Genomic DNA, 15,266 nt, shown 5'->3' on the forward strand with positions numbered 1-15,266 from the left:
GGGAAAGTCTATTTTTCTGCTAACAGCACATAGGAATTACTTCGCTTTCTTTTGTATTTCAAAGGTCAGATTGCCCCTGAGATTCTCCCACCTCATGCTATGAAGGTTTGATCATGTTGAACTGAAAGCAGAGGTGGGTCATTAGCAACACAGATGAGCATTCTGGTTTGTGTAAATTTTGCTTTCCGATTACACGCTTTATGAAAATAAAAGCTGCCATAACCTTCCTGGAACAAGACGAGCCTCTCTCCAACCAGCTGCTCCAAGTCAACAGCGGCAGAATCTCAGCAGTTCATTATCACATGATTACTTCAGCTCCTTAAGCAGCTATGCACACACTGTCTTTGTTTTATTGTGAATGAATCGTTTTTCACATGCTTCAAGCTGATAGGTTTTGAAGCAATACAAATAAACACTCAAATTGTATCATGAGACAGAAGACATTTTGGACTACTGCCATGAAAACAGGAGTGTCTTGTCACACATTAGAAATGAAAAGATTTCTTGTGGCCAAGGTTTCCATAGACTAGAACAGAGCTTACCTCAATCAGTGTCAGGGACTGGCTGGAAGCTGAGAAATGGCTGGAAGGGCCAGCCAAGGAATCCTCAAGGGAAATCCCAGACTCAGAGCCTGGGGATTGGTGGAGGCACACAGACTCCAGCCTTGACAATCGGGTAAATACAGTGCTATCCTCAAGTGGCAGATCTCGGCAAGAGAAAATAGAGAAAATAAAGATCTAAACACTGGGAGTAAGTCTATGAGGCTTGCTGAATTGTCTATCCACACCTCAAGGTTTTTTTTTGCAAGGTAAGCACAGTGGCCGTTTACAACAGTAATTGCAATAATACAATCTTCCTAGCTTTGCTATACCAATTAAACACCGTGGTTTTGATTGACTGGGTCCTACATTAATAGAATCAAACCTGCTGATCAATCAATTTCACACCCAAAATCTCCCTTGATATATATATTTTTTAATGTTGGGAAGTGTGGTGACTTTGAAGTGGACCTCAGAGGGTTCATTGGTTCCTAAGGCCAAACTGGTGGTCCTGCATAACATGACGTGAGAGATCTTGACTGGCTCCCCAACATCTTTTCCATTTTCTAAAAGCAGCCATGGGGAGGCCAGCTGGGACCAGGGCCATGTCACCAGCGAAGCAGCTTTAATTATTTCCCCATGTACACATGGGCATAGCCAGGATTTTTGTTGCAGGGTGGGGCAGCCAAAGTTGTTGAGCTTCTTTTAGGAAATCAAAGTTGGGAAATCAAAATAGCCTGTGAAGAGGACATTACAGGGGGGCTGGCTTCTGCTGTCGGGGTGTGGGGTGTCGCAGAGCCTCAAATAATTGAGTACTTTCAATGCTTTTCAATGATATTTGTGGATCTAGGGGGGGGGGAGCTGTCCCCCCCCATGGCTACAGCCATGCCTGTACAGATGGTCCCCTCATAGTCACTATTAACCACAGGGCACTTGTCTTCTGCTCATATGATTTGCACTCTATGAGTAATAACAACTCGGAGGGGATTGTGATATGTTTCTGGCAACTGGCTTGGAATGGTAGGGTTTAAGGCCCCTCCCATAGTGCCATATCCCAAATCCAAACTATTCCATGGTGAGTTTCTGGAAAGAAATAGGCACGCATCCAGTTTTGGATGGTCCTCGTCAAATGTCATTTGGCCCTCAACATTGCTGGTTTTTATGTTGGATGTGTGACCATTTATATCTGAAATAAAGACGATGTTTTAATCTTGTGATTGACCTGCAGCATATGTCACATTAGAGATTCATGAGCCCCTGGCAGTGATTGCTATTCAGTGCTGTAATAGAGTTGTCTGAGTGGATATGGGAATGAAACTGGTATCTGGGTTTGTTGCAGGGTCTAGACTCATCTTAACCTTAGCTTCACAGATACACAAATTAATTCACAACTTAGGGGCTAATCAGTCTGGCAGGTAATGATGCTGAAGAAGTGAGGCTGGCAATGTTTGTGTTGCCGTTGGTGTCTGTGTTATAACAGTGTGAGTAAATGTGCTAAACGTGATCAGTGTAGCTGTCTCACTCCTTCCTGGCTGTTCATTATAAGAAATAATGCCCATAAATTTGCAGTTAAGGGGAATATTGGGAGCAAGTTGCAAGTGTGAGTAGAGATGAAACCAAGTGTATTTAAGTAGGAAAAAGAGATAAAAACATGTTGCACTGATACAAGGCTGGCTTGCCTTTGTTATTGTGAACTGAATAAAGAACTTAACTGTTGTTAATCAATTTATATACATTGTTATGAGTTTGGGTGTCAGTCTGGATGATACCCTGGGTCCCTTCCATTTGATTCTCTGTACAGTAATACCTCCACAAACGTCCGCCTTGTCTAGTGTCGATTCTGGCAAACCTCCGCAGCAAACCCGGAAGTACCAGAACAGGTTACTTCCGGGTTTGCTGCTCGCACATGCGCAGAAGTGCAAACCACTCTGTGCACATGTGCAAACGTGACACTTTGCCCTGCATCCTTTTCAGCTAGCGGCCAGAGCTCCGGAACGGATTCCAGCCGCAAAATGAGGTACGACTGTATGTGGGGTAGAATCTACAACAAGAAACCAGCCAAACTAGTTCCTTTAAGTTAATGCCTTCAGCTGGCCAGTTAAGCACTGCAATTTACAGGTCCAATGAGGTTGCCATAGAGACAAATGGGTGGGCCTTTCCTCACCTCACCTGGCTGGATGCCACATCATCCTAGGATAGGGTTGCCATATTTCAAAAAGTAAAAACCAGGACACCTCAAAATTGTTTAGCTTGTTTAAGGAAACCACAAAAATCGTCAAGCTTTTTAAAGACACACCCAAAAGTTGTGATGTCCAGGAAAGAGACATGCTTGCTCCCTGCTGGACTTTGGGGAGTGTTAATGCTGTGAGCTCAGGTTTTACATATGTGTAAATAAAACCATATATAGTACCTTCACTCCAACATAACTGAGCCCTGAGTAAGAACAGAAAGCCCTGGCATCACTTGTTGCTTGGAGATTGGGGTTGCACTCAACAATATATATCCAGCCTTGGGGATGCCGCTGTCTTCAGCCAGACAGTGTGTGTGTGTGTGTGCGCGCGCGCTTGCATTCACACATGGCTGGTGCATATTTAGAACAAAAAGGCAAAGAACGAATGATACCAAATTATGCATGATGTGCAGAAAGAGACATTTCTCTCCCTCTTTGCTATCACTAAAACCAGGGGTCAGCTGATGAAGTTGAAGGATGGAAGATCCAGGATGGACACAAGAAAGTGTTCTTTTGCACAGTTAACATATGCAAAGTATTGGTACAAATTGTGGGGTGCCCACTAGCTTAGAGGACTTAAAAGGGGACTAGGCTAACTCATGGAGCTGGAGTTCAGCCTTTTGGGGGCTGCAGCTGTCTATTCCTTTGGAAGAATCTGATGCAGGATTAGAGGTTGCACTGCCTAAAGCACAAGTCCACACTCTTCTGTATTTGTAAGTAAACACATATCTGTAAGCATCCTTATCTCTTGATAAGGAAACTGGCCTTGTGGAGGTGGGGAGAGGCAACTGTCTTTTAGCACTATGAATTAGGGCTGCAAAGCAATGTTTACTTATTCCAACAGCATGTAAACTAATGACAAAAGTTTCCTGACTTAATCAGGCACCACTTTAGACAAGATGCTCATCGTGAAAGTTTAGGCTGGGCCATGCAATGTGAACCATGCGCTGTGTTTACAATATTTTACATACTCCCCTCTCCAGCACTGCAGGGCTTCACTACATTGATCCTGTGTTACAATGACCATAATGGTTAGAATAATAAATACAGACGCTGATTTTATTCTATAAAAGAGCAAACAGCAGTTCAGCTACCCAGCGTCTCAAAGAAGGCTGCTTTATTTTTCCCAATCCATTCCATTCAATTGAGACTCCATTCAAGGCTCACACTTCCTATAGGCACCTGGTTGTTTAATTTCAACAAAGATGCAAAGTGCTCTCAGTCCACCAGATGGCAGCAAGACCCCAAAGCAGACTCTGGTCTCTTGAGTTGTTCAGTGTCCAGCAAAAGATATCATGAAATCCAAGGGAAACCTTTGAATTACTAATGATTGAATTTAGTGTCCTTGTTTGGTTTGCCTAGCAATAGCACAGAATAATCAGTGCACTCTTTTTTTAATTAAATATATCAATATTTATTTATTATCATATATTTATTCTTATAGTCTGTGTTTAATTAGTATAATAGGTGTGTTGCTTACAATAAGCACAGCTTCCTAGTATGCTTTGCCACCCCTTTCAGTGATGTTGTTCAACTAGAATGAATGTGCTACTAGGGGCAATATGTTCCACTGGTGCTCGAGAGAGTAGTTATCAGTATCAGAAAAGAATTGTTGTTTCCAACAACAGCAATAAGAGAATCCTAGAGATGCACCTACTGGAAGTGAGGGTGTAAATTCACAGCCTGACATAAAGGCAGCCTTTAAAAGCAAGATTATGAAAATATAGTTGACAAAGATACTAACACGACACCTGAAATTGCACATGCTAAAGCGGTAAAGCACCCTCTGAGACCTTGCCCTAAAAGGTGGGGGAAGAAATAACTAAAATAATAATAAAATGACACCTTTCAATAGATAAAACCATGTTCAAAGTGGCTTACAACATGAAAAGATTTACATAATTACAAAAGTAGTCATAAACAACAAACAAAACACATAAAAAAGCACAAGACAAAATTCCCACATAAAGCACAATAAGAGCTAAAAAAAAAAAAAAAAAACCAGATACAAAAATTATTACAGGCAGTGAATATTTTGTGTGGGGTTCTGTACCTTGCCCTGTGTGCATCAGTGGAGAGCACATAAGCCTGCCTTGCCCCATTATACCCTGCCTTTTTCCGGGTTCAAAAGGACCTGCACATCAGCGGTCGCACATCAATTGGACACGTGCAAAATTATCGCTGCCTGTATCCACAACAACAACAACAAATTACCAACCCCCCCAAACAATACCCCAACCCAAGAGTCCGATGGGCAGTCTTAGCTTTCATAGTTCGAATCCATCAATCAGGCCTCACTGTCCCAAGCCAGATGGGAAAAGGCTGACAAGGCAGGGAGCAGGTCTTCCAGGACTCACAGCCAATAGATACAGGCAAAGCCTGTTGTGAGGTGCAAAGCTGTGGCTTTAAAGGGGCAATTGTGAGCATCAGTCTAACTCCCCAGATAACTACCCCCGAGAAGACTTTTCACATGTACCTGTGGAGGAACCCCAAGGCGTCTGCTATGCAATCCCTGTGCATTGCAGATGAAACTGCAGCATATTCTTCTGTAGGGCAGTGGTCTTCAGTTGGTTTGTACCCATTCTGGGTCATATCCAATCCAGTGCTCCATGAACTATCTCCTTTTAAACAAACAGAAAAGAAAAGAAGATGGAGAGAGAGTTTCCTGCCAGAGTACAATAAAAGCCCCCTTCCATACAGAAGCTAAGCAGCCTTGCAGATGGATCATACTTCAGCACAGGCCATGGGGACATAGCTGTCAACCTTACCTTTTTTGCGGGAAATTCCCCTATCAGTACTATCGTCTATAAGTAGGCTATAGTACTGATAGGGGAATTTCCCGCCAAAAAAGGGAAGGTTGACAGCTATGCATGGGGAGTGTCATCCACTGTACCTGAAGAGAGCAGGCTTGGTTACAAGGTGCAGGGTACATACAAACTGCCCTGTATTTTGAGCCTTTGCCACCACTTGCTCATTTGATCTGCCCATCACCTGCCTGCTATTGCTCAAACAAATGCTGTAATGCTGTTTTGTGTGGCCAGGTGTGTTGGGTTTGCTCTCTGTATGGTGAATGAGGCCTACCAGGTGCCCTCATCTATACTGGTAGCCAGATTGAGGCTTTCCTCTCACTCAGGCACTTGACAAAATAGGATTCAGACTTTATATTAGTGTGATAGTACATTTCCCCCACCTCTGTGTAATATGGTGTTTAATGTACTGATTTGATTGGTTGAGCTGTTGTTTAACAACTGTAAGTAAACTAGAAACTGCCTTGTATTGGGCAACTAGCAAATGTAGTAATAATGATTTTTTAAAATTGTATTTTATTGATTACACAAGGAGTAAAAAACTAGGAAATAACCAAAACAAGCCTCTTAGTCACCCCATCCCATTCCTCATGGAGCATTGCTGAAGGATAATGCAAGGACAGGAAAAAGACTTTAATCCAGGATGCTGCTCCAACACCTGGCATGTGTTGCGGATTATATTCATGTTTTCTTATGATTATGATGAAGTTATTATTACTAATACTAATTCTTATCCTTTGGTGATCACCTGTTGCCGAGTAAGATTGTCTTCCATGAACACAGTCTTAACGGTGAGTCCATAAGTGACTGTGGAGGCCAATTCTGGATCGACATGTCCTTCCACAGTGGGGGACATAGGTTTCCAGGTGGGAGTTGATCACGGTGGGGGTTTGCCAAACGTGCCTTCCTCTTAGCTCGTTTCTCCTTTTCGCTCAGAGTTTGTGCTTCTTCAGAGTCCATGACACCTTTGGTAAAGGCTGTTCTCCAATGGGAGCACTTGCAGGCTCCCATTGTTTCCCAGTTGTTGGTGTTTGTGCTACATTTTGAAAGATTTGCATTGAGAGAATATTTAAACTTCTTTGGTTGACCACCAGCATTACGCTTTCCATCCTTAAGTTCGGAATAGAGTAGTTGCATTGAAAGATGATAATCGGGCATCCGCACAACATGACCAGTCCCACAAAGTTGATGTTGAAGAATCATTGCTTCGACAGTGGTGATCTTTGCTTCTTCCAGTACACTGGCATTAGTTCACCTGTCTTCCCAAGTGATACTTAAAATTTTTCAGAGGCACTGTTGATGGAATCTTTCAAGGAGTTGGAGATGGAGTTTAAAAGTGGTCCATGATTCACAAGCGTACAGTAAGGTTGGTAGTACAATAGCAAGCATTTTGGTTTCCCTGCAAATGTCCCGGTCCTCAAACACTCTGCACTTCAATCGGGAGAAAGCCACACTTGCAGAGCTCAGGCGATGTTGGGTTTCAGCATCAATGTCAGCCCTTGTGGAAAGATAACAGTGATTGGCACTTTCCAACGTTACACTATTGTTGGATTTATGGCGCTGCAGAGGGGTTGTTTGGGATTGTTGGTGCAGTACTTTGGTTTTTTGGATGTTGAGCGATAGGCCAAGCTTTTTGTAAGTGAAGATATTTGGGATAGCTTCCCTAGATTTGGAGATACTGCAAGCTCATCTCTAATTTTTGAGGAATTTGTGAGAGGACCTTGGCAACTACAGGAGATGCTGGTAATTTTCTTTCCAACACAATGCAATAGCTTATCTTTTTGAAGTGTGGTACTGTCCATTAAGTGTAGGGGGCATATGCCACGATTTATTGGCCCATAGATGGTCTTTGTAGCTTAAAAAGAACCTCTGTGCATCATGAGTGTCGGATAAGTGCTGGATCTCTTGAGCTTTTTTTTTATCCACTAGGTGTTCTTTAGTTCTCTGGTTCTTCTTTGAACCTCAGCCTTAGGACCGGCATAAGTTTTTTTCTTAGTGGCACAGTTTCTATCTCTTTGCCATATCATCATTATTAGCATTAGTAATAATACCAATGGGGACGTAGGTGGCGCTGTGGGCAGCAGGGCTTGCTGATCAGTCAATCACTTAATTTTAGCTTTAAGCTCATATAAAACAAAACTAAGACAAATACACACACACAGTTAAATTTAAAAATTAATGACAATGAAAGCCTTAATAAAGATACAAGATTAAATATGGAAATTATAAGGAAATTTCACTTTCCAAACAGCAGTCCATTACGTCGCTTACATGTCAGAACGGAAGTTAAAAATTTCGCCATTTGAAGAGTTAAATATTGAGTGCTGATCAGAAGATCGGCGGTTCGAATCCCCACGACGGGGTGAGCTCCTGTTGCCCAGTCCCAGCTCCTGCCCACCTAACTGTTTGAAAGCACGTCAAAGTGCAAGTAGATAAATAGGTACCGCTCTGGCGGGAAGGTAAACGGCATTTCCGTGCGCTGCTCTGGTTCACCAGAAGTAGCTTAGTCATGCTGGCCACATGACTTGGAAGCTGTACGCCGGCTTCCTCGGCCAGTAACGCGAGATGAGCGCCGCAACCCCAGAGTCGGACACGACTGGACCTAATGGTCAGTGGCCCCTTTTCCTTTTAATAATACCAATGTGGGGTAGCGGTTAGGGTTGGTCTAGGACCTGGAAGACCTTGGGTTCAAATCCCCACTCAGCCAGAAGTTCGCTGGGTGACCTTGGGCCAGTCACAGTCTCTCAGCCTAACCCACCTCACTGGGACTAAATGAGGCAGGGGATGTGGAGGGGGAGAAGCGTGTATACTGGGAGCCACTGGGAAGGTGGTCTCTAATAAATGCATGCAATAGATGAGACAATGCATAGTTTGTGCTAGGGAATTTCCACAACAATGCCTTCAAGCAAAGTGCATACTCTCCCTCTATATACAATATTCCGTTTTCCCGGAGGGGCTCACACTCAGGCAGGCCTCGACCCCCTCCAGCTCCCAGCAAGCCTACAAGGGACGCCCCCACCCCTCTTTCCTCGACGCTCCGCCCGCTACCCCCTGCGCGCTCCCTCCGCCGAAGAGCGGCCCTCCCTCCGGGCGGACCCCGCTCAAGCCCCTCCTGCTCCAGTCGGCAGCAACCCGGAAGCGGGCGGTGCTGGAGTCGGAGCCGTTTCCTGCCCGGGAGACGAGCGGCCAGGGTGGGATCTGTTGCAGCGGACCTGATCCGGAGCCATGACTCACCAGACCGGCATCCACGGTAAGGACAGCGGGGGCCGCTCACCCCTTTGCCTCTGCGCCTGGGCAGCTCCTTGGCGCCCGGCCGGACCCCGAAGGCTGCCCCGAGCGGCCCGCCGGACGCCAGTTGCCCCTCCACCCGTGCAGCCGCGCCCCGCTCCGGATCTGCCTTTCCTCTGCCCTCCTCGCCCCATTGCCTTGCTCGATATAACCTTGCATCTCCCTTTGCAAGGCAGCAGTTAAACGAGCTGGATCCTGTTATTATTATGTATAATAATAATAATAATAATAATAATCCCGCTGTCTGTTTGGAAAGGGATGCTGCACCAGCGGCGGCGTCTGTTCTGGGGAGGCTTCTGAAGCTCAGGGGCATCCGTGCGAAGGTGGGTGGGTGGGTGGCTGGCTGGGGGACATGCCTTGAAATGAAGGCTAACTGTCTGCCTTGGAGCCCGGAGATCTCGCAGGCACCTGGTGTTTCGACCTTGCACGCCCCCCCCCCCAGCAATGAATGCCCCACTGAAGCCCCATTTCTCCCAAATGCTGACAATCTGCAGTCACCTGAGAGTATCCATTTTCTTAGGTGCTCGTCCATTGGCTGTAGAGAACACCAGTTTTCCTTAACAGAGTTTGCACAGTTTACCTGGAGCGGTTGGTTCTGGGTAAAAACTGGTATATCCTTCATAGCTCCTGCTGGCTTTACCTCCCCCTCCCAAAAAAAAACCCCACCACCGAACCCCAGTCTGAGATCATCTTTCCCAAGGAGCCCTTAGACCCCACAGCTGCATATGTTCTGAATGACTGTGGCTCTTTGGGAGCCCTGAAATTCCTTTAGCACCATCTCTTTTACATATGTGTGCAGCAGCTTCTTTCCTGTAAAAGCCGCAAAGACACCCCATGGCACTTGTCTTGATGCCAGGCCTGAGAGGGCTGCTTCGTGAGGCGTCCTGCTGGAGCTTCTTGTATTTCTCTGCAAAGGATCTGTCGGCAGCAGCTCTTCTCACCAGAAATGTGTCAGCCTTTCCTCTGCTTCTCCATTATCTCTTAACATGTTCGGCTCCGCAGCATGAATCATAATTGCAGGAACCATTTCCCTTTCTGCGTAGCAGGCAGCTCCTTCGCTTCAGTGTTTCTTTCTGTCTCTGCCTTTAGCTTTCTCCCGGTGATCGCACAAAAGATAATCACAAACATTAATCTTCTCAGGTTCTTTATGCATGCTACGGTGTTGCTGAAATGCAGCACAGGATTGCAGTATAGGATGGCAGTACTTCAGAAGGCAAAGTGATGCAGAATGTACATTACTATAATTCATTAAACAATTTGGTATGATGTATGTGAATTGTACTGATCAAATTACTGGTAACCATGGCAAAAAAAATCTATGTCCTCCTATTTTTAGCTTCTTACGAAGAATTTCCAGAGATAAAATCCGGCTGCAGAATGTCACCCCAGGCCTAATCCAAACCTAGTGTTATTTCAGTTTTAATCCTACAAAGAAAATGTAGACGTCTCATGTTGCGAAAATCTTTGCAGGCTGCAATAATCCAAGAGGGATTGATTGCTATGAGGATACAATTTGATATGACAGAGCAGTAAGAAATGTGATTGGAACCAGGATAATTTCTTAAGAAAGCAATCTGCAAATGCTCTCCTAGGTCATGGTTACACACCCATATTTAACCTTGAACTATTCTTTTGGTTGGTTTGCAACTCTGACAAGAGGATTTTTGGGGTTATCGCAAAATTATGTTTCTTAGGAGTGTGATAAAGTGATGGCCAGGATTTGTAAAATTAATTCATATTTATAATGTAGAAATACTGTTAAGGTAGGTGTTGGAGTACCTGAAGACCTGGCTGAATCAAACATCTGGATTTTACTGTAGGGAACAATTGTATGGATACTAGTAGCTTTCAAACTCTTTTAATAACTGTTGTCTTTGCATGTGTAATTCTTTAGTGGCTGCAGAGATCTTACAATTTCAGTTCATTTAGCAGCAGTAATGAGTTACTGGCCTCTGCAGCCACAGCAGATGCTGCGATTCTCCAGCAGCTTGACCTCACCGCCAGAGGTGCACTCCAATGTCTCTTGAGACAGACAACTGCCAACAGCAAGCAAGTCCTCTTCGGCTAAAGCAGATTTGGTTTGCAAGTTAACACTAGTAATTTAAGGGTCCTTCATAAATTTATGAATTAAAATATACGTATCCTTGGATTTGAATTAGTTATACGTGGCAAGGAGCATATAGCTGACTCCAGAATGAACTACCCGGTATGTTACATTTTTATTCCGCATTTCTTTCCAAGAAGCTCAAGGCAGTGTGTATACTTCTCTCCTTTCTCACATCACCTTCAGAATAACCCTGTGAGGTAGCTCAGGCTGAAAAAGTGGCCCAAAGTCACCCTCTGGGTTTCATGGCTGAGTGGAGATTTGAGCTTGATCTCATTGGTTCGACTGCAGGTCTTTGACTAGTAGACCACATCATCTGGCACCACACACCTGCTACACACTTGTGTACAATGTCATGCTTGGAAGTAGATATATGTCTGTCAATAACATTAATTGGTAATACATAGCTTAGTCCTGAAGATCCTGAGATACTGCTCATCTCACCAAGATGTTTTCCACTACTGCTGGCTTAGCACTGTAATACTAAAAGAGGGGTGGGTGGGTTGAGAAGAGGTACCAGCTACCATGGTGTCCTTGAGCATTTTTTTCTGGAGTGTGCCACTTGGACTGATCTTACTGGTTGCTGGTCTGCCATTTTGACTAGCAAGGATCAGAACAGGAGTACCACGGACCTTCTGCAGTGTGTAGACATCAGGTATGCTGAATCAACCTTCTGAGACCCGAGAGAGGCTCTTTTGGGGAGTGGCTGTAGTTGTTCATAGTAGTCCCAAACATCTGGAGGGCCGTAGTTTGCCTGTGGCTGCTGTAGGTGGTGGTCCATTAGTTTCAGCATCCCAAGAACAGGACACGACTTCAGGAGATAACTGATTAGAACCTTTGCTCTTGTAAAATACCGTCTGGTATATTGTGCCATATGCATCATGTCTCTCAGTACAGCTATAGTTGCTTCTGGAATAAAACAACTTCTGCATGATCGTGGAGTGATTTTGCACCCTCCGATCCACTCCTTTCTTGTTCTCTTGCAACAGGTCTGTTTACATGATCAAAGTTTGAGTGAGTGGTGTTCTGACACCTTGACAACACCTTCATCACTTTGTTTGTGCAGTAGATTTTGCAGTTTCCCATAACCGAAAGCAAACCCACAGCAGGTGAAAATGTGGAAGAACAGGGGTTTGCCCACAAGCTACTGGAATTTATTGCTTGTGTAACCAAACCTGAGGCAAGCCTATTGACTTGGATTAAGAACTGCAATTTAATAGTCCTGTTAACTACAGCATCTTTGGGTTTTTTGTAAATGGGACCTGATGAAATCACAGGCTTGCGTTTTCTTTAGTTATCTAAATACTTTGATGCTTTGCCTGGGGAAGGTTGACTTTGCTTTGACATAAGTAATTTTTCTTGTCTCTATTTATTATGTGCTGAAATGTCTCCTAGGGTAGTTGACATATTGTTTTAAATTGCTTAAGAAGAAGATGCTGTGATGCAGCTAAGTATGGGAAGGGTTCATTTGAGGTTTTGTTCATTGTAAACAAACTGAAGGCAGAGATGGTGGATCGCTCTTCCTCCTATATAGTTTAACTACCTTGAAATCTCAATTGAGGTTTTAAATGTGCTATAAATTATGTAACATAATCAATATAAGTATGTAGGAGCTGGAGATGCTAAAGACCTCCTGGGTCAGCTTTTTCGCCACTCTTGACGATGCAGAATTGTTACCTACTATAGATTCTTCCAGGACTTGTCCACTTCAATTGCAGTGTATCATGCACTGATGTCCGTTCCACCCCCCCCCCAGCGGTCTTCAGGAGTCTGTTGTACAAAGCAATAGATCTTGAAATACCTGAATGCTTCCTGTTGTTAAACACCTTGGTGAGATTCTTTAGGCAAGAACTTTACATTTATGGTCCCTGTTACTTGGTGGCTCAACCAGTACTACTTGGCAATGGAGCCAATTGTATTCTGGCCTCTGCTCCACAAAGAGTTTTCGTGAGAAGCAAACAAGGGAAATCAGTTTCCTGATCAACAAGTACATGGGAGAAGTTGGAAATGCTGTAATGAGGAACACAGGCTATGATTTCCTTATGACGCTATCCTTAGAAAATGCTATCCTGGTACATTTTTGCTCGTGTTTCATATTCTCATTTAAAGTGCCATAGGACTTTGGGATACATGGATTCAATGCTGATGATCTCCACAAATGTATTAAGTCCAAATAAAGCATGCTTTGGCCTCTCAGGGGTAAGAACCAGAGTCAGCACTTGTGTGTAGTGCTTAATAGCGCTCAATCCTATGTATAATTTCTGTTTCCTTTGTTTCTGATTGTAAATCAGATCACCAGACTTAGGAGTCTGGGACTCAACTTTCCATGCCGTTAAGATAAAGTTTAAATTGCTTTATATCTTGAATTTTCCTCTGTTGGTTAGCTGAAATCGGACAGCAGCAGTTTCATCCTATGCATGCCTCTTCAGAAGTAAACCCCATTGAGTTCAGTATGAACAATTTCCAGGTAAACGTGTATAAGAGTACTGCTTTACAGAGCAATCCTAACCATGTCTGCACAGAAACAAGTTGAATTCAGTGGGGCTTACTCCCAGATAAGTAAGGTTAGCCTTGCAGCCTTAGTTGTCTTCCTAATCACATTCCACTTTTGTCCAATATACTTTTTTAGGAAGTAAGGAGCATTAAGCATGATTCACTTTCAACACTGATATGTCTTCAAATTTGTCCCCTCTATCACTTCTAGTAATCCAAACATTTACCTGGAAGATGAATACAAGAGAAGCATTGCTGCTTATTATGAGGCATTATAAAAAATCGCAAATGCTATGGGTTATCTCACCTGAGGAAAAATCTATAACATGGCACTGCTGAATTTTAGAAAAATTAACCAAGCATAACTATCTGGTTCTAGTCTCACAGCTAATAACATTAATTAGAGTCATCATTCTTTGCTGTAGGGCGAGTTCTAAAAATAATTGAACACAGATTCTCTAATTCCTACTGTACCTTCTAGTTTGCGTGGGGTGTGTGTTATACATTATAAAGAATGGTGCAGCTTTTCCACAGTTTCATTGCATGATTATGGGAATGTTCTTAAAGTGTTCATTAAGCTATGACTTTTGTTCCAGGTCCGATTCACCTGGTGTGTTCTCATAATCATTAACGTGGATTAGCACTCCACCCTTTTTAACCACTAGAGAAGAGCAGAGGAGCCTTCCCTTTTATTTAGCTAATACTGTATAGGTTTCTTTCATCTTGCCCTTTTTGGCAAACCACTTTCAGTCCTATATAGTTATCTCAGTTTTACCCACACAGCAGCCTTTTTCGAGGGCAGGTTAGGCTGAGACAATTAACGGAAGGTAACTGTGGTGTAACTGTGATCCAAACCCCACTTTCTTTGCAGTAAGCCCCACTGAATGCAGTCAGAAGAAGATAGTCACCAGCTCTCCAGGATTTCTGTTGGTGGACATTCCCAGCTGTACTTCCTGTTCCCGGGAAGTGAACCTGGGACCTTCTGCATGCTGGGCAGAAGCCACGCCACCGAGATACAGTCTCTCCCCACAACTTCCCCATGTGGAAGTTGGTTTTGTTGTGTGAAGGGTTTTTATTTGACCCACCTAGTGTTTCTCTCTAGCTTTTTATGGCTATATTGCCTGCTGTCCTCAAGCGAAATACACTCTTTTGCTTACATTGCGGCCTTATTGTGCGCTAGGTAGTGAAAGGAAACACGGTGGATAATCCTACTGGCCAGATGGTGTGGCACATATAAGGAGAGAGCTCTTGCTGCAGGATAGAGATAATCTGTAGGTTGTCGCTTGTGAATCATCCAGTGGGAATGCCAACTCCCAGACTGACTTTTAAGCCAACGATAAAGCCTGATAGAATGAATCAATTAAGACATCGAACCATGTTGCCTAGAGATATTGAGGCACCGCCTGCAGACTTTGGAGCAATGCCTTAATAATGTGGAGCAAAAAACCTGATCCATGTGTTCCAACTGCTAGGTGAGGAAGGCGACTGGAAAGCTAAACTGTGCGAAGGCCATTCTGTGTGATAAGCTCTTTGTGGGTTCCTGTGAATCATGTATTTGGCAGCATTCATCAACCAAAGTATCAAAAATGGATGGGTATGAGCAGTTCAGGTGGTACCTGAGTAATGTAAGCATCACAACAGTGTGTGCTGCTTTAGCACTTTTCTGGGAAGGTGGAAGATATGACTTAATTTCCCGTGTTCAGGGAATCCCCCGTCCCCCTTTTTTAACGTGTTGGAGCATTTCATCATGCAGCTATCCTACTGTATTCTGGAATAGTACAGTCCAGGAAGGACTGCACATTTGA

The 15,266-nt window shown here is 43.9% G+C and overlaps 1 protein-coding gene across 5 annotated transcripts in view; it reads left to right on the forward strand.

Moving 5' to 3' along the window:
- Positions 1-8,685: 8,685 nt before the first annotated feature.
- TWF2 (twinfilin actin binding protein 2) overlaps positions 8,686-15,266 on the forward strand; it is a 57,555-nt gene continuing 50,974 nt past the window's right edge. For 4 of the 5 annotated variants that reach the window (XM_033140674.1, XM_033140676.1, XM_033140675.1 and 1 more), the window contains exon 1: positions 8,686-8,826. In XM_033140674.1, coding sequence (XP_032996565.1) covers positions 8,802-8,826 — 25 coding nt within the window. In that variant the 5' untranslated portion in view covers positions 8,686-8,801. The remainder of the gene's footprint in view (positions 8,827-15,266) is intronic. The other variant, XM_033140678.1, reaches the window with a different exon arrangement.

Source organism: Lacerta agilis, chromosome 2 (assembly GCF_009819535.1).
Source record: "Lacerta agilis isolate rLacAgi1 chromosome 2, rLacAgi1.pri, whole genome shotgun sequence".
Classification (NCBI taxonomy): Eukaryota; Metazoa; Chordata; class Lepidosauria; order Squamata; family Lacertidae; genus Lacerta; species Lacerta agilis.